Source organism: Nematolebias whitei, chromosome 4 (assembly GCF_014905685.2).
Source record: "Nematolebias whitei isolate Nwh7 chromosome 4, NemWhi1, whole genome shotgun sequence".
Lineage (NCBI taxonomy): Eukaryota > Metazoa > Chordata > Actinopteri > Cyprinodontiformes > Rivulidae > Nematolebias > Nematolebias whitei.
In genome coordinates this window covers 7,795,278-7,813,381 of record NC_056501.1, presented here as the reverse complement: position 1 = coordinate 7,813,381, position 18,104 = coordinate 7,795,278, and the positions used below count along the sequence as shown (strand labels likewise).

At 38.9% G+C, this 18,104-nt stretch overlaps 1 protein-coding gene across 1 annotated transcript in view; it reads left to right on the top strand.

The window, feature by feature from the left end:
- Window positions 1–16,284, top strand: part of slc36a1 (solute carrier family 36 member 1) — an 83,805-nt gene extending 67,521 nt beyond the window's left edge. Inside the window, exon 12 of the mRNA XM_037675644.1 lies at window positions 15,599–16,284. Coding sequence (XP_037531572.1) covers window positions 15,599–15,873 — 275 coding nt within the window. The 3' untranslated portion in view covers window positions 15,874–16,284. The remainder of the gene's footprint in view (window positions 1–15,598) is intronic.
- The last annotated feature ends 1,820 nt before the right edge of the window (window positions 16,285–18,104 follow it).

Sequence of the window (18,104 nt, the reverse complement as noted above, 5' to 3'; positions counted from 1 at the left end):
CGTACGAATACGGCAACAATACGGCAAGTTGGCCGTAGTTAGTTTGTAGATTTGCTACTTAGCTCTCAAAGAAAACAGACTTTAACACCATTTACGCACAGTTTTCAACTAATAAAAAGTAATGATTACCGTGTTTTTTGCGTATAAATCATACGCACATCATAGAATACAGATCTCTATAATAATCAATCAATCAATCAACCTTTATTTATACAGGTAAATCCCATTGAGCCTCGAGGACTCATTTACAAGAGAGACCTGATTTCAACAAAGAAAGATGACAACAATGGACAACAGCAACAACAATAAGCAATTATAAAAACTCATACTACAGTTTTTTTTTTTTTTTTTTTTTTTTTTTAACAAATAGGATGGCTAAAAGGAAAAAGGTAACAAAACCAAAAAAACAGCTAGATTCCAAGACAAATGTATAAAACTAAAAACAGGAACATGTCTGCATTGGACCCTGCCAGGAGTCCAACAGATTCTTAAAGCCACTTAGAGAGGTCAAGGTCGAGAGCTTCAAATCTTTTTGTAAGATATTCCAGGAAACAGGAGCAGAGTAGGAGAAGGCCCTTTTGCCTAGTTCAGTCCTCACTGAGGGAACACTGCAGGTAATAATGTCCTGAGAGCGCACTCCGTAGCTGCACTGCACGGAGCTCTCTTATCGTTTCTACCGTGTACCGCATATATTGCGCATTCCTAATAGCTACCTGTGTTTTTACTTGGTTGGTTTTTTTTAAGCATACTGTATGTACTTGTAATTTGACACTATTTGCATTGATGTCCCTGGAAAAACAAATGTGCATCAAAGTGTCAGTGGAAGAAAGTTCTCCTGAAATTGTTCAGTAGCAGTTTGCCTTCCTTCAGCTTCATTTTATCTGAGTCCTGCAATCGGTGCGTAAATATGCACGAGCCACAAACTCAGTGCTGCAAAACGAAGCAAATATGATGTGCACAGAGTTGGCTAACAAATTTATGTGCATGCCCTATTTTTCCAATCATAATTTCCCCCCCATCTTATTCTTTGTGTGCGACTGATAAGCAAGTGATGCAACAACTAAAAATCACCTTTTTTTTCCCTCACAGTTTTCTCTTAAATTTGAATTGTCAACTAGTCTCCAACAGTCATAGCCAGGTAATCGACTGGTTTAATGCTGCCTACTAAAAGGCCCAGCCTGGTCTGAGTGGTCTGCAGGCAGCTGCACGTTTTTTTTTTTTTGTTTCAAACTGTAGCAGTTTAACTTGGCAGGGCTTTATGAGGATGGTGAAGTCATTTGAAGAGACGATTTGACTACATGTGATGTGTTAGAGAAGTATGAAGCAGTGTCTTCTGTGGAAGGTTGTTCAAATTAAACTTTTGTTCTTGCTGACCGCCATAATTTAATATGCATAAATACTATTTCTTAAAAAAAAAAAAAAGAAGAATATGTATCTTAGTGTAAATGTAAGGTTTAGGACAAGAAATTGTAGTTTTCAAACATTTGTTCCAACAGTTGAGCTCAGTCTTAAACCATTCTATTTATTAAAGCTTACTGTGTTGTTTGCTTTATTTATAGAAAATCTATCGTTTATCCTAAAGATATGTTGTTCCTCAGAGGTTTTACTGCAAAATAATTGTTGAATAAACTGAAATAAAGCACATCAGGATTGGATTATAGCCTCTCCAGACGATCACCTCCTCATTAAAGGAGTCCTCGCTCACACTCGAAGCGAACGGCTTCTGTTACCTCACAGTTCTGTAATTTCTAACAACCACAAGCCTCAATAAATTGAATTGGCAGCTTTAAATTGGTAACCGAACGTCTGCTCTCCACTGGCTCACTATGTTGATTGCTCTCACAGTTTATCCCAGGGGCTGAAATATTCAATCTCATTTTATAAAAAATAAAATAAATAAAAACGTCTATTTTCGTCCAAATCGAGAAGGTCCCAGCTTCTCCCCCTTCAACAAAAGTTTGTAATTACATTGAGAGGAAATGTTTGCAGTTGCCTGCTGGCCTCTTTCAGGTATACCTCTTCCTCAAGTCTGCAAATATAATGTTTCTTCATCAAATCAAATTTATTTAATGGTTTCTATCTGAACTCCAGTGGTTCCCAGTGGCTTGAGGTGTACAAGGCTGCTATGAGTCACATCACTTCTTTACCACAAAGAGGCACACGTGAATTTTATTGATTTAAACATTTATCCTGCTTCGTTTAACAAAATATTTTGTTTAGCTTCCATGTCGTGTTTTTGAAATAACTCAGTTATAATGGATTAGGATTAAGTAATAACAGTACAGTAGTCCCTCGTTTATTGTGGGGGATCCGTACCCTGAAGCCCCACGATAAGTGAAAAACCGCCAAGTAGGAATACTAGTACACGTAGTAAGTAGTAGTTTATTATGGTGTTTATATATATATATATATATATATATATATATATATATATATATATACACACACACACAAGATGTTTTAAACCCTTCCCACACTCTTGCAATATTCTAAGCAATGTTTCTAAACACTAAACGCTCTAAAAGAGCACAGAATGTCGTGATTTCAACTCTCTGCCTCCGAATGCACTCTTGGCCACGCCCACTTCTCCTCTCTGCACGGAGATCAGCTGATCAGCTGCAGGAGGAAGCTTCCCCTACAACTGTGGGTTGCACAAAGGTGCTAAATCATTTAAAATAATTTATTTTAAATAAAAAAAATCCATGCCGATCGTGCGGCTCATCCATCAATCAGCCATCATCGTAATCACAACAGTAAAATGTGTTCCTTTGAAATATCTGCACAGAATTGACTTTAAAGTCAACATTAAAGAATTTAAAGAATATATATATATTTTTAATTGAATACAGCTTTTATTAGTTAACCAGTACTTTATGATGCCCGTTACGACCCAAACATGGAGATTAAAAATAAGTTGCTCACACTTTAGTAGTTCCTATTATCCCCGTTATGAAGCAAAGGGGAATACAAAATGCCTTCCGTTCATTTGTGCATGTTGTTAACATAACTTGATAAATAAGTTACCACCAACTTTCATTTTGGTGTGTGGCTACATCTAGGCTTAAGAATTTTTCCTTTAGAAAAATTGCGTTACCACGCCAAAATTCTAGATGGTTGCCACCATAAATGTCCATCCATCTTGTGAGCTGGATAACATGAAAAACAAGTGACGTACCAGCTTCTGTTTTGGTGTGTGGCTACACCCAGGCATAAGAAAGGTCACCACTGAAATTTGGGATACCAAGTCCAAGATGGCTACCACCATACGTATATGTAAACCCACTAGTTTTGGTGTTGCTTAAAAGTATATCTTCCTCAAAAGATTGGGGTGGCTCAAGATTAATCTGTGGTAGCCAAGGCCACCATGGGCCACCCCCTGGCTCTGCCGTTGCCCCTGGTGGTAAAAAGTGCTCCCTTTACTCACCAGGATCCATCACTCTGCGCCACCTCGGGACAAAAAAAACAAAACAAACCTACCTCTGTTCGTCTCCACAGTGTAACTCCCACCCAATGGAATACCTTGCATCATAGACTTTAAGGTGTACCTGCATTCCCTGTTCAGTTCCAGTCCACAAAAACCTTCATTTCAAAAACTACAAGCATTCACTATTCCAATCCCCCAGCGACGGGGGATGATGACGCACCGCTTGTTTAGGTTCTTCTTCAAGCTTCACTCATATGGCAGTTTTTTATTTTTATTTTTTTTCACACAACTGTTGGACCCTAGAAAACTCAGAAATTACTAACTCTGTCGTTTTCACAGATATTCAGCTAATATTTGGTGTGGTAGAAGCTGAGTTATCATCAATGCTAAATCTAAAGAGAAAGCTGAAAAAAAAAAAAAAAAGTCCCCTGAAGCAAGACTGTGAACTGATTTTTTTTTCTCACAAGGCCTTTGGAGAAGAGTTTTGCTTCTTTTGTCAGCTCATCTGGGTGAAGAGTTGTTTGCTGACTCAACACAGTGTTGGAGTGGGTAAGAGAGAGGTGAGCCAGAGGTTTTGTTGTTGTGAAGGGATATGATTCACTCAGATGAAGCAGCAGAATGTGATGCCAAGTTAATGATTATTAGAGATCATGTTGCCTTCGATGATGCATTCTTCAAGCACTGACAAATATCTATATTTTAGTTTTATTACTAAGGAATCTTGTTTCAACACTAGTATAGTAACTAATCCTTAAAAAATAAACTGAAACATGACAGGTTCGTGTTGTCAGGCTTCCTTCATTCATGCGTGCATGCTGACAACACCTGACCTGCTGCCAAATTACTGTTGAACTGACATCTGACAAAAACCTGCCCTCATCCATTCTGAAAAGCACCATCGCAGCATAATAATCTTGCAGAAACGCATCAAATTGTAGCCAACAGCAAGGACGTCGGTTTGGCATTACAGGATTTATGTAAGTCCGGGGAAAAAAAATGCAAACGCAAAAGTTTCCTCACGGCAAAGTCACTCTGTTCTAGAAAGAAAGTATCGAAGAGGTCATGTGTGGAGATATAACGGTAATTTTGTGTGGCTTATCTATGAAGGTGGGCAGGTTGGACAGCTTTCTGCCCGTTATTCCCTGTAGCTGTGCCAACGGATATGCTTCGGCAATAAAGTGGAAAGTCATCCAGCTGGCTTGACTTTAGCAGGACATTGTCCGCTATGTGCAACTTGTTTTCAGGTGTTTATGCTGTGAAACGTTAGCTTGAAAATGCTCAATTGTATTTAAAAATGCATTCTGTCAGTATTACAAACCATCCATCCATCCTTCCATTCTTCCATCTTTCTTTCTTTCCTACTTACCAGTACCTACTTGCTTATCTGCTTACTGATGTGGCCCAGTTTGAACTGTGTTATACATTACCAACTAAAGTGTTAAGCTAAATTCATAGTGATATCATTTGATTGCAAAAACAGTGTCTTAAGTGATATAAGTGGAATAAATATGAAAGATAAAACCCATTTGTCATTTAAAAAATGTATCATTTTAAAACCAGTTCATATTTGGTCAAGAAAATCTAGTTCAAGCAGACTAAAGCAGGCAGTTGTCATTTTTACTACATTCCTTGAATGTTACATAAAAGTTTTTTTAAGGGGTACATGCCACATGGAAGAATTACAACCTACTCTTTGAGTTGTGCTAAGTGTCATTCTTGTTCAGTTTTGTTTTTTATTGGATGTTTTTTTTTTTTTTTCCCCAATCAGATGGGAATGGGTGGGATTAATGGTACGCTGCATGACATGTGGTTCAGTGTGAAAAACCAGACAAGGCAGAGAGCACAGCAACGCAGACTTGGGACAATAACAGAGTAAAGCTGTCCATTACAACGGTTAATGCAGAGTTGCCGACTGTAATGGACTTTAAGAAACATATGAAAGGTAAATACCTTTGTCTGTTTTATGCTGTTTCAGAATGATGCAGTGTGTAGATGAAAACCATGCTAAGCTTACATACCTACTTACTTACCTAACTTACCTACTTACTAACTTACTTACTTACTTACTTACTACTTCCTTTCTGGTCCAGCGGTCACTGTGCTAGAGGCGGGGGACACCTGGACAGGTCTCCAGTCCATCACAGGGACACATAGAGACAAACCACCATTCACTCTCTCACTCACACCTAGGGACAATTTAGAATTACTATCAGCCTAACATGCATGTTTTCGGTCTGTGGGAGGAAACCTGAGTACCTGGAGAAAACACGCGCATGCACAGAGAGAACATGCCAAGAGGTCTGCCACTCAGAGAGGTGTCAGACTGGGATTCGATCTGGCAACCTTCTCACTAAGAGGCGGCAGCTCTTCAAACTGTTCCACCATGCCACCCTCTCCTAAACATTTAAATTGTTATCAGAACATCTGTTTGTTGTTTTTGCGTAATGACAATAGATCCTTAACAACTGTTATTCTTATAATCAGCTAATTACCTCCTATCTTTATTAAATACATACTGTTAGCAATCATTTAACAATGTAATTAGATATCTGGAGAATATTTTAAGACCACGCACTTTTGTGTTTCACTCCCAGTTGGGATCTAGTGATTATATGTGCTTTATATATATATAAAAAAAAAAAATATATATATATATATATATATATATATATTTTGCTTTTATTAGTGCCATCTTATTACACAAAAGGTGAATTTGAATCTAGTCATCTTAAAGTTAACTGGTCAGTCATTCATTAAACTGGTTTATGTTGGAAGTTCAGAAATGTAAAAAGATCCAAAAGCCAAGTCTCCATCCAAGACGGTTGCTGGCTGGTGGGTTTCTAAGACCTGCTACGACAGTTTAAAAATGGCTTATTATAGTCCCACTTTTCTTGCTCTTCTGTGTTGTGTGGGTGAAGCTTAGTCCAGCTGCTGCTGGCTGTGTGTAGTCGACCCACCCTGAGCTAATTAATATTAGTTTATGCAGGTCCCACCGCTCAGATAAAACAGCATGTGAGCCTGTAGGGCAGACTGAGCCCATGTCCATCTTTAATGAGCTGCAGTCCACTGAGCAGCACAACAGTGCCAGATGAAAGTCGGTCGGGAGCTGGAGGCAGCCCGCTTCTGTTTCAATGGTGTTTACTGGTGGGAAGGTGAAGAAACGAGACAGCCTTCAAGACTTTCTGGTTGTCTGTGGAGAAAAAAAAGCCAAGAGCTTCCCTACCAATCTCTAATCCAACCTTAGAGCATTGCTGGCCGTGGATTTGTAGCTTTGGAGGTAATAGACTCCGTTTGACGGTAGAGACGTGTCTTTAGCCCTCAGTGGATTTTAAAGCTGTGGGTTTGGTACAGAAACTGCCAGATCTGTACTTCTTTCCTTCCCTCTGTGCCCGTTCTTTATTTATTTGTTCTGGCGGTTTAATTGAAGTAGACATTTATCTTTTGACACTGATGGGTGGAAAGACGAAACAAACAGGACTCCTTACTGCTCATTAATGCATTGTCTTTAATTTAGAGGGTAAAGTATAAAAGATGCATACTTTGTCAATGGAAATGTAGAATTTTAAATAATTTTAACGTAATCTGCATCTAAACAAAATAACAGATAACCTCTGTGGTGCATGAAGGTTTATCAAAATGTCAAGTTTTTTTTTTCATGTAAATCTGAGCTGAATGTGGTTCAGAAGTAAAGAAGAAAGTGTTTCAGGTGGCTTTAACTACAATTTAATTTCTGTATTTCTATAGTCATGTACCCATTTGTTAAGACAGATGTATTCTGGTATATTCTCCGTCTGTCTGTAAACTTTCTCTTGTCTGGTCCGTAGCTATAGATTGATGTATGGCTGTGCAATAGTTTGTCGACTGGCGTATAACGTGCTGAATGTGGTACTCTTGTTAAATCTAAGAAAAAAGAAATGTGTCGGGCCTTTCTTCATTACTTGGTTTGATGTGTTTAAACTAGGCCGTGTGGTTTTATAGACAGAAGTTATTAACTGAAACTAAGCTTCAAGGGAGAGGAAGCAAACAGCACCTGTCAGGAAGACGGCACAGAAAGAGCCGGAGAAGGAACGCAGGATGCTTTCTGATATTGTTTTATTTTTGCTCTGAAGATCTTAGAAGTTCTCTGGCAGCAAAAGGTCAAAGCTGAGATGAAATCGAGACTTGTTTTTCGTCTAAGGTTGATCTCTGGTGTACAGGTGCTGGTCATAAAATTAGAATATAATGAAAAAGTTGATTTATTTCAGTAATTCCATTCAAAAAGTGAAACTTGTATATTATATTCATTCATTACACACAGACTGATATAGTTCAAATGTTTATTTCTTTTAATGTTGATGATTATAACTGACAACTAATGAAAACCCCAAATTCAGTATCTCAGAAAATTAGAATATGAAAAGGTTCAATATTGAAGACACCTAGTGCCATAGTCTAATCAGCTAATTAACTAAAAAACACTTGCAAAGGCCTTTAAATGATCTCTGTCTAGTTCTGTAGGCTACACAATCATGGGGGAAGACTACTGACTTGACAGTTGTCCAAAAGATGACCATTGACACCTTGCACAAGGAGGGCAAGACACAAAAGATCATTGCTAAAGAGGCTGGCTGTTCACAGAGCTCTGTGTCCAAGCACATTAATAGAGAGAAGAAGGGAAGGGAAAGATGTGGTAGAAAAAAAAAAAGTACAAGCATCAGGGATAACTGCACCCTGGAGAGGATGGTGAAACAAAACCCATTCCAAAATGTGGGGGAGTTCCACAAAGAGTGGACTGCAGCTGGAGTCAGTGCTTCAAGAACCACCACGCACAGACGTATGCAAGACATGGATTTCAGTTGTCGCATTCTTTGTATCAAGTCACTCTTGAACAAGAGACAGCATGAAAAGCGTGGGACTGCTGCTGAGTGGTCCAAAGTTATGTTCTCTGATTACAGTAAATTTTACATTTCCTTTGGAAATCAAGGTCCCAGAGTCTGGAGGAAGAGAGGAGAGAAGCAGAATCCATGTTGCTTGAGGTCCAGTGTCAAGTTTCCACAGTCATTGATGGTTTGGGATGCCATGTCATCTGCTGGTGTTGGTCCACTGTGTTTTCTGAGGTCCAAGGTCAACGCAGCATCTACCAGGAAGTTTTAGAGACTTCATGCTTCCTGCTGCTGACCAACTTTATGAAGATGCAGATTTCATTTTTCAACAGGACTTGGCACCTGCACACAGTAACAAAGCTACCAGTACCTGATTTAAGGGCCATGGTATCCCTGTTCTTAACTGACCAGCAAACTCACCTGAGCTTAACCCCATAGAAAATCTATGGGGTATTGTGAAGAGGAAGATGTGATATGCCAGACGAAGGCCATTATCAGAGCAACCTGGGCTCTCATAACACCTGAGCAGAGCCACAGACTGATGGACTCCATGCCACGCTGCATTGCTGCAGTAATCCAGACAAAAGGAGCAACAACTATTGAGTGATGTACATGCTCATACTTTTCATGTTCATACTTTTCAGTTGGCCAACATTTCTAATTGTTTTTTTTGTTTTTTTAATTGGTCATTAATTTTCTGAGATACTGAATTTGGGGTTTTCATTATTTGTGGATTATAATAATCAAAATTAAAATTAAATAAAACATTTGAAATATATCGGTCTGTGTGTAATGAATATAATATACAAGTTTCACTTTTTGAATGGAATTACTGAAATAAATCAACGTTTTCATGATATTCTTATTTTTTGACCAGCACCTGTAAGTTTGGTGTTAAATACACAGAACTGGGCAGAAAGGGGGTTTTAGTTGTTAAACAACCTCCGTGAATTCAGTGCGACTCAAAAGCAGCCTGTTAGTGAGCAGCATAAGGTGTTTTTTGTATTTTATTTAATTTTTAGAGATCCTCCTGCTGATTATCTTTTCTCTCTCATGGTCAGAGGAAGATGTCCTTACAGGTCTAAAACATGGCACATTTATGAGTTTACTCCGTGTGCAAACTGATTTCAGCGTTCAGTAAAACGATAGAATTCTGCTTCATCCCTTCTTATTGTAATTAAAAGTGCTGTTTCTGCACCTGTCCCTTTTACTTGATCACTAATTGGTCATTTACAGCTGATCTGCTGTGTTTGAGGGTTTACGAACCTCTGTCTTCTTCCTCCTCACTTTTCCGTCTGTCGTTCATACCGGGCAGGATTCTTGTACTGCCGGTAAGCAGAAAGTAACATTAGGTGATTTTTCTTGGTTTCTGTGCGATGTAAGTATTGTGCAGCTAAATTAGTGTGCTTGGAGCATTCAGTCTTCAGACCTTTGAAGCTGCCTGATGATCCGCTTGCTGCCTCGCTCTCGGGGGATGGCAGCAAGCCTTTTAGCTGGAGCCTTGTGGTTTATTTGCTATGAAGGCTCAGCAGATTCTTTAGGCCGGCTCTGCCTCCGCTGCTCCCCTCGGTCCTTCTTCACAGCCTTGTTTGATGGCCTGGAAAGCATCAGATGTAGTTGGAAGAGTGCTCTTCAACAACACACCCCGAGAAGTGACAGTTTACGCTGTGGGAGCACGTGAAGTCGGGCTGCTTTCGGTGTCACATGAAAGCCCGACCTTGCCGTCGCCCTGTAGGTTAATTTGACAGACTCGAACATGTGGTGGCAAGCAATTGATTATGGCTCAAAGAGCCTCTTATCAGCAGGCAGTGCCGTGTGTGTGGCGTGCCGACAGAATGAGAACACCTGTCTCATCCTCTTCACTCACCTCAGAGAGAACGACGACGGGCTTGGCCACAAAGCAGATGGGGCTGCCGCGGTTACTCTGCACGATCGATGATTTTTATTATGATAACTGATCAAACGTTCATATTTTTCTTGGACACTGCAAATATTTGTCAGCGGCAGCGCTAAAAGCAGAGTTCTCACTTCCCAGATGTCCACGTGTGGGGACATTCACTCATCAACACGCTCAGCTGAGACAAATGAAGCGCCACGTCAGAGGACCTGTTTATGTTCGTCTCCATGGCAACCACACGGGGTGACTCACGTCTCTGATGATTTCAGCAGCACGGTCTCCACGCAGACCGACACGTGAGGAACAATCCCTGCAGTCGCAGTTTTATTTTTAAACGGAGGTAGTCCTGCTCTCTCTGAAATCAATCGTTCCTCTCACCTTTTTTCTCCGTCATCCACGAGTTTCCTCCTCCTCCTCTCTCAGCATCCTTCAGCTCAGGGTCCATCTTACCTCACTGCCCAGACATAAACTGTTCTTCTGACTTTCATGTCAAACGGAAATATGTTCTGTGCTGTACGAGTTGGTGTTATTGTCTTCTCTGATAAGCAGAAATCAAAAACTGTCAGTTATTTTCAGCTATTTACGGGTTGACATTAAGACCGGAGAGAACTGGCAGAAGCTTCTTTGTGATGCTGGGAGATTATAGTTGTGCTTTACTGGGGGAGGACGGAGAATTTCACACAAAAACACCAATTATGATGCAGTTTGTTCTGACAGGCAGCCATCACTGTGAGACACAACGTTCTGAGGTTACTGTATTTGTCAGCCTATAAGTCGCAGTTTTTTTGCATAATTTGCATGTCCTGCAACTTATACACCGAAGTGACGTATTTATGGATTTTCCATATTTATAAACCAACATTTGGCTGAGATGTGACCGTTCATTCATTCTGACTGAAAATATTGAACACTACCATTTTCAGCCACTTGATGGCACTCGAGAAGTTTGGGATGCTGTTGTGTCAAAATAGGTAAAAGTGGCTATTAATGACACAATCAGCTTGCCATAGACTGCCACCTTCGTCCAGCTCGCTTGGAGCAACCGTCGAAGCAGCTTCATTTCGCTGCGCCGCCCCGGTGAAATGCAGCTAATTTGACCATTGCAGTGCATTTATTAAGTAAAAGTTCAGCTGAGACGCACCTTTACTATGATGTTGAGCAAACAAATAAATGTTTGTAGGTGGATATCTTTGTTAAGTTTCAAAGAAATGTGCAGCAACTCGTCCCTCTGCACATGCCCGCTTCGGCGAATCGGGTTTTGCAAATTGATTTGACCATCAAAGTGCATTTATTAAGGAAAAGTTCAACTGAGACACAACTTTGCTATAATTTCACGCAAACAAGTAATTGTTTTTTAAATGTTAATCTTGTTAAAGTCCTCTCGTGCACGTCCTCCCGCGTCCGCCATTTGGCAGCCAATCGATTTTTGGCACACCGGCCCACATTTCCGGATTGTCAGTGGTGTCACGTAAAAGATGCGACTTATACAGCGAAGCAACTTATTTATGGATTTTTCCACTTTATTAGACATATTTGGACTGATGCGACTTATAGGGCGGTGCGACGTGCGCGGTGGAAAATACAGTATGACTGGAACATACACAAAAAATATTTATTGTGCGACAGATTTGCTCTGAAACCAACGTGGTTATTGAACTTAGCTCACCACATTTACAAGGTTTATTATTTTATTATTATTATTGCAAATATTAAAGCTCCACGATTCAGATGAGATTAATTATGCTTCTTTTTTACTTTAATCCATTTGGTTAAATAAATTGCAGCCTTCACGTGAGTGGCATAAAACTTCAGCCTTCAGCTGAATAACATTCAGAGTGAGACGATTATTTAGTTAAATCTTGTATTGGCATGAAAAATGAAAATAATTTGAACTTGGCTAATGGGTAGCTACCATCATCTCCCTCGTCTGTGAACGTGTCAGCTGAAAGGTGTGAACAAAAGAAACAAAACTGAAATCTTTTCTGTCGTCGGTTAGAGAGCCGAGTTCAGAAATCTGTGCTGCGTTCAGTGAACGTGCAGCTTTAAAGGAGGTGAAGAGACCGACTGATGGCGAGTGTCAAAATGATCCGTGTTACCTGGACTTCAGAGTCACGGTACAACAGAGAGGATCAACTGGACCTCTGCTGGAGTCGGAAGGTCTGCCCAGAAGCAACATGAGCAGACAGAGGATGGAGGGAAATAAAAACGTTGTTTAGATGTTAGGAAGAAGGAAATCCAGACTGCAGGACTGTCCAAACCACGTTCTTCTGTTTTCTGTTTGGCTGATGTTTGAAATAAATTTACCAACTTTGTTTTATTCAAATATCAAGTTAAGAAAACACCACGACTTCCTGAAGAAGTCCTAAAAATGAGGGTGTGTTATCTTGTACAGTGGCTGTTCAATTCTGTACAGAATTGTTTGCATTTTTTCTAAATTTGTTAGATTTAAAGTATCTGTTTCCACCAAATGGCACAATCAGGGACCACTGTATCGACCTTTCCTCTCTAGCTCCGTTCGAGAAACAAGTTGTCACTAACGTGGGAGTGATAATGGACCCTCCCATGAAACTAACAATCTAAACACGACTGTTAAATCCTGTTTTCAGTTTAGGCGAATGTCTAAATTGAAGCCCATACTGACCAAAAGTAATCATGAGACAGTAATACATGCTTTCATAACATCCAGGCTCGATTACTGCAAGGCTCTTATTTTTTTAAATCAGTCAGATTTCTATTGTACGTTTACAACTGGCTGATTTTTAACTGGTACAGGCAAAAGTGAGCACTTCACACCAGTTCTGGCCTCCCCGCACTGGCTCCTCGTTCACTTTCTAATGCATTGAAAAATGCTTCTGTATGTTTTTAAATCTCTGAACAGCTCTACCCCCTCTTATCTCGCTGATCTGCTGCAGCCATATGTCCCACAGCGCTCTCTGAGGCCAGCAGACCAGAGGCTTTTACTGGTTCCAGACACTTGTTTTAAGCTCAGAGGTGACAGAACCTTCTCTGCTGCAGGACCAAAACTGTGGAACAAGTTACCACTGCACGTCAGGCAGGCTCCGTCTCTCACTGTTTTTAAAATCTCGTTTTTATTCCGGGGCTTTTGACACTGTGTGAGTTGATTTTAACGTCTGTATTCTATAATGTTAGCCATTTAGATCTTATCTTTACATATTTAAATATTTGTATTTTATCATGTGTGTTTTGCTTGTCTTGTTTTTGCTGTACAGCACTTTAGATGGCCTGTTGCTGCTTTTAAGTTCTTTCTAAATAAAGTGGTATGGTATGGTGGTATCTTCATAAAAACATGTATATGTAATCAAGTTTTTAAAAAAAAAGTATTGCTTATTTTCTCGTGTTTATATTTTCATTACAAACAGACAGACTTCTAAAAACTACTCTAAAAAAAGTGTTTTTGTTGGACTTTGGCTTCTTTTTTTAAAATTAATTTTTAGTCTGTCTACCTGTCTGTGTGCAAACAAATGTTTGTTTGTTTGTTTGTTTGTTGAAGCCACTTATTTCTGATCTATGATCATTGAAGCATAAAACGTTTTCCAAACTAAAGAAATGAACCAGCGTTGTCGACACATCAAACCAGTATCTCTGCGGCTCTTTGTGACAAAATGTCTCGAAAATGTCTCCAAACATTTGCAAGGATTCTCAATTTCCTCGTGTGAGTCGAAACACATCTCAGACTCCAAACTGTGACTGATTAAAGACAAAAAAAGTTTAGTTTTTTTTTTTTAACCTAACTGAGACATATTTAAGATGCTTTACAATCTGCACGATAGACACAGGAATCCCACAGAAATAAATTATTAAATGTTACATATGTTTGTAAACGTGGGTTTAAGTACCAATTTTAAGCGATTCCAACTGAAAATAATTTGCAATTTTGTGTTTCCAACTAGATGTACAAGCCTAAGAGAAAACTCAACAAAGCATTCATTTTAAATCCTATTTTTAGGTTCTTTGGTATCGGCAGCCCGTTTATGATTTAAATAATTTTAGCCCCGTTTTGTGTGTCTGTGTATGTGTGTTTAAGTAAATTGGAAAAGTGGAAGATATCAGAAGCCGTGGGTTTTAACTAAAAAACTAACAACTGATGAGTGAAAACCAAACGGAGTTCCTTGAAAATGAATCCCTGTGTGCAAATCTTTTATCAAACAACTTATTGAGAATCAAACTGTTTTTGTAAGAACTCTATTGAATGTCTATTGAGTGACCTGAAAAAGGAACAAACAACTTTTAGGACAGCCTGCTTGTAATAAAAAGCCTGAAGATTTTACTTAAAGCTGGTTCTTTAGATAATCTGTTGTTTAAGGTTCAATTTAAAGATCGACACGTGTGAATTTCTGTTATTGCTCGTACACAAGAAGCAACATTTGATCCAGACACGGATTGTTTAGCAGGCTGTGGTTTTAAAGATCAAATTTATTATTTATGGTTTATTTGATATTTTTTGTTTGTTTTGTTTCCTTTATGCTCTGATTGTGTGAATGTTTATAAAGCGTTCGTTGAGATCTGCTTTTCAGCTTCTAACTTGTTCCACATTTTTTGTGCAACTTCAACTATTCGTGTATCGCAGCGTTCAGCTCGTTCAGGACATTCCTGCTGTGACTCTCTGTATTGCTAGTTTTTTATTGAAATGTTAAGCTGTTTCCGGCCGTGATTTTGTCCTTTAAAGCGAATCACAGCTTTCAAACCGTTTGTGCTCTTTTACGTTTTACTGCTGATTTTAACTTTTTGTCTTAGTGCAGCTTATTTCTGATGATTTCAGTTTTTTCCAGCTTTTTGCAGCTGCTTTTTGTCAGGGGAATTTTGGTCAAGGATGTTTATCACTAACATGTTAAATTAATGTTGAACCATGTGTCGAGGTCATCGTGGACTGTTTGTGTACTGTGAAAGCTGATAAGTGTATTATAGAAACTATTCTCACACACTGTTCGGTGCAGTTTCTCGCGTCTGGGCTCCAAGCATGTGACTTTGTACATCTGCGTCAGCCTGTTGTGACCGTCTGTCCTTGCAAGTAAAACTCTGTTAAATAATCTTCTCCTGTCGTCGTGTAGCTTCTTTTAGTAATTAAGATGAATAGAAGATATTTTTATCCAACATTTTGGTCCTTCGAGCCGGATGAGTTTACTGTTGAACAGCTTGTTCACCTTTTAGTTAAATATTTTAGCTAATTTCAGCTTTCTTGTTCATTTTTTAGCTTCTTTCTGCTAAAATCAGCCTTTTCCTGCTAATTTAGTTGTTTTTCTATTTTTGCTAATCTCTGCCTTTTGTGCTTCTGTCTAATAATTGCAATATTTTATGCTCCTTCCAGCTTTATGTGTACTTCGTTTATTTTCCTTGTTTTAGTAAATGTCATCGGATTCCTCAGTAACTTATTTTTGTCCTCCTTCCTTCCTCCAGGCACACTCGCCATCCTGATACCGGAGTTGGACCTGGTCATCTCGTTGGTGGGCTCGGTCAGCAGCAGCTTCCTGGCTCTCATCTTCCCACCCATCCTGCAGCTCTTGGCTTTTCACACGGAGGGCCTGTCTCCACTGGTCTTTGTTAAGAACACCATCATCAGCGTGGTGGGGTTCATCGGGTTCTTGGCTGGAACTTACATCGCCATCGTGGAAATCATCGCCCGGAACGCCATCAAACACGAAGAGGCGATCACCTCCATCATGGTTCTGTGACGCAGACTGTTGGACTATTTAAAGGACAGCTTTATTTCTACACTTTTTGTATTTAGCCACTGTACGACGTAAGTTTTATTGTAATTGTGTCACATTTAGATCCAGCCAGTTAGTGCAACCTAAACGTAAAAATTATAATTCCTTCATGTTGGAGATTATATCAGCATATTTAAAGAGATTAGAGAAGATTTAGGATGACTGTGTCTTACGTCCAGACCGAATCTGTTCATGTAGTAAATGATTCAGTCAGAAGATCAAACTACCTCAGTAACGAGTGTCGATGAGACGTTTTGTGGATGTTTGACCTTCATCCTGAACATGGTCACATTTTAAACGCTTTCACCAGCTGCTCGTCAGTTTATAAAGAAGTGAAAAAAGACAAAAATATATGTTGCACTTTGATTTATGCCTTATCCAGTGGAATTGTGCACTACTTTGATAGTTTCAAGACATTTTACAATTAAAACTGAAATGAGAAAATACTGTTGGACTTGCTGTTTAATTTAAATAATGACTCTAATTTAAATAATAACCCTCTCTTTTTCAAATGTGCTTATTAACTCTGTTTGCACTGGTTCTCCATACTTCAGTTTAACGAGTCAATGTAGAGATTTATTTGATTTATTTATCACAGTTATATATCTAATTTATTTTGGGATTGAACTGATCTTGGTCCAGGATTTTAAATTTTAAATTTTAGGCTGAAAACAAACATCAGCTTTACATTTTTAGATGTATTTGTTTCCAGATTAGTGAGGTTTGAGTCACCTGTGTGTAAATGATCAGACTGATGTTTAAAGTAGAGCCCGGCCGATATATCGGTAGTGCTGATATTTCTTGCTGATATAGGTCTTTGGGGACATATCGGTATCTGTGATAATTGTCCCATTATGCTCCGATATAAACTCTGGGAACGAGCCGTGCCCTTAAGTGCAAAAAGCGTAATTGTACAATGTATCCAGCAGAGGGCGCATGCGGACTACTTGCAAGTCATGGCTGTTCACTTTAAGTTTCACTCTCAGCGCAGCCAAAGCAGGGGACAACTAAATACAGTGTAGCCTATTTAGCTGAACAGAGCATGGTACGTTTATAACGTTTTGCAAAATTTACAAAAATCAAGAATTAATTATCTTCAATTCTCCAACCATGTCATTAGCTACATGCCTCTCAAGTTAGCAAGATAACTTAGCATAAGCTATTGCCTTGTAAACCTCTATCCAGAACAATAAATCTAACATAGAAGTAAATATATATCAGTGTTGGTAACGTTATCTTTGTCGTCCTCAATGAAATGCATTGTTTGTCTGAAATCTTAACTCCTCTGGAGAAAAAAAGCTGCTGTGGTCGATACTGATTAGACCTTCACTATACGTGACTGACTGTTAATGAACAGGGAAGGGCGTTTTTGTTTAATTTATATTTTTGTAACACACTTGATAACTTTATTTTGAATAGTGGAGGATAGAAAATGTGAGCACACATTAGGGAGACTGTTTCAAGACTTTAAGTGTTAAAACAGGTTTAAAAGTAGCTGTTTAGTTAAGATTCATGGGGGTGGAAAAAGCTAAAAAAAAAAAAAATTCAGCCAACATATTGGCTTTAGCTCCTCCCAGTATCGGTATCGGCGCTAGCCAAAATTTCCATATGGTCGGGCTCTAGTTTAAAGACGCATAAAGTAAGATTTTTAGGAAAGGGGATTGTTTCAGATAAGAGTGAACATTTCAGGTTTAGCATTTTAATAAATGTTTCCACCTGAACTCGGATTCAGACGATCATGTTCCTTCAGTTCAAACTGATCAGCAGCACCTTTACTTTGATCCCGTTTTTAGTTTGTATAACAAACCTGTGTTTGTCCTGATGCGACGGTGTATCAGAGCCATTCAGAAGAATTACTTTTTCTTTGCTTGGTTTCCCAGTTTCAGCATTAAAATAGCTTTAAGATTAAAATTGAATATTTAATGTTAAAACTGGAAATCCTAAACGATCTTTAATTAAATGTTCTTCCGAGTGGCCCTAATGTACCAACATCCTTAACTTTAATCCCTTTTAGCTTTCAAATATAAAAAGCAAACTAAAATCAGAAAATACAGTATTTGTCTCCATCATGATTAAAATTGTTTCTAAGGAACAAAAATAAAGATCTGATCTTAAAGAGTTAAAAAAAAAAAAAGAAAAAACATAAAATCTAATTAAGATTAACCATTTCAAACTCCATAAATCTGACTGTACTT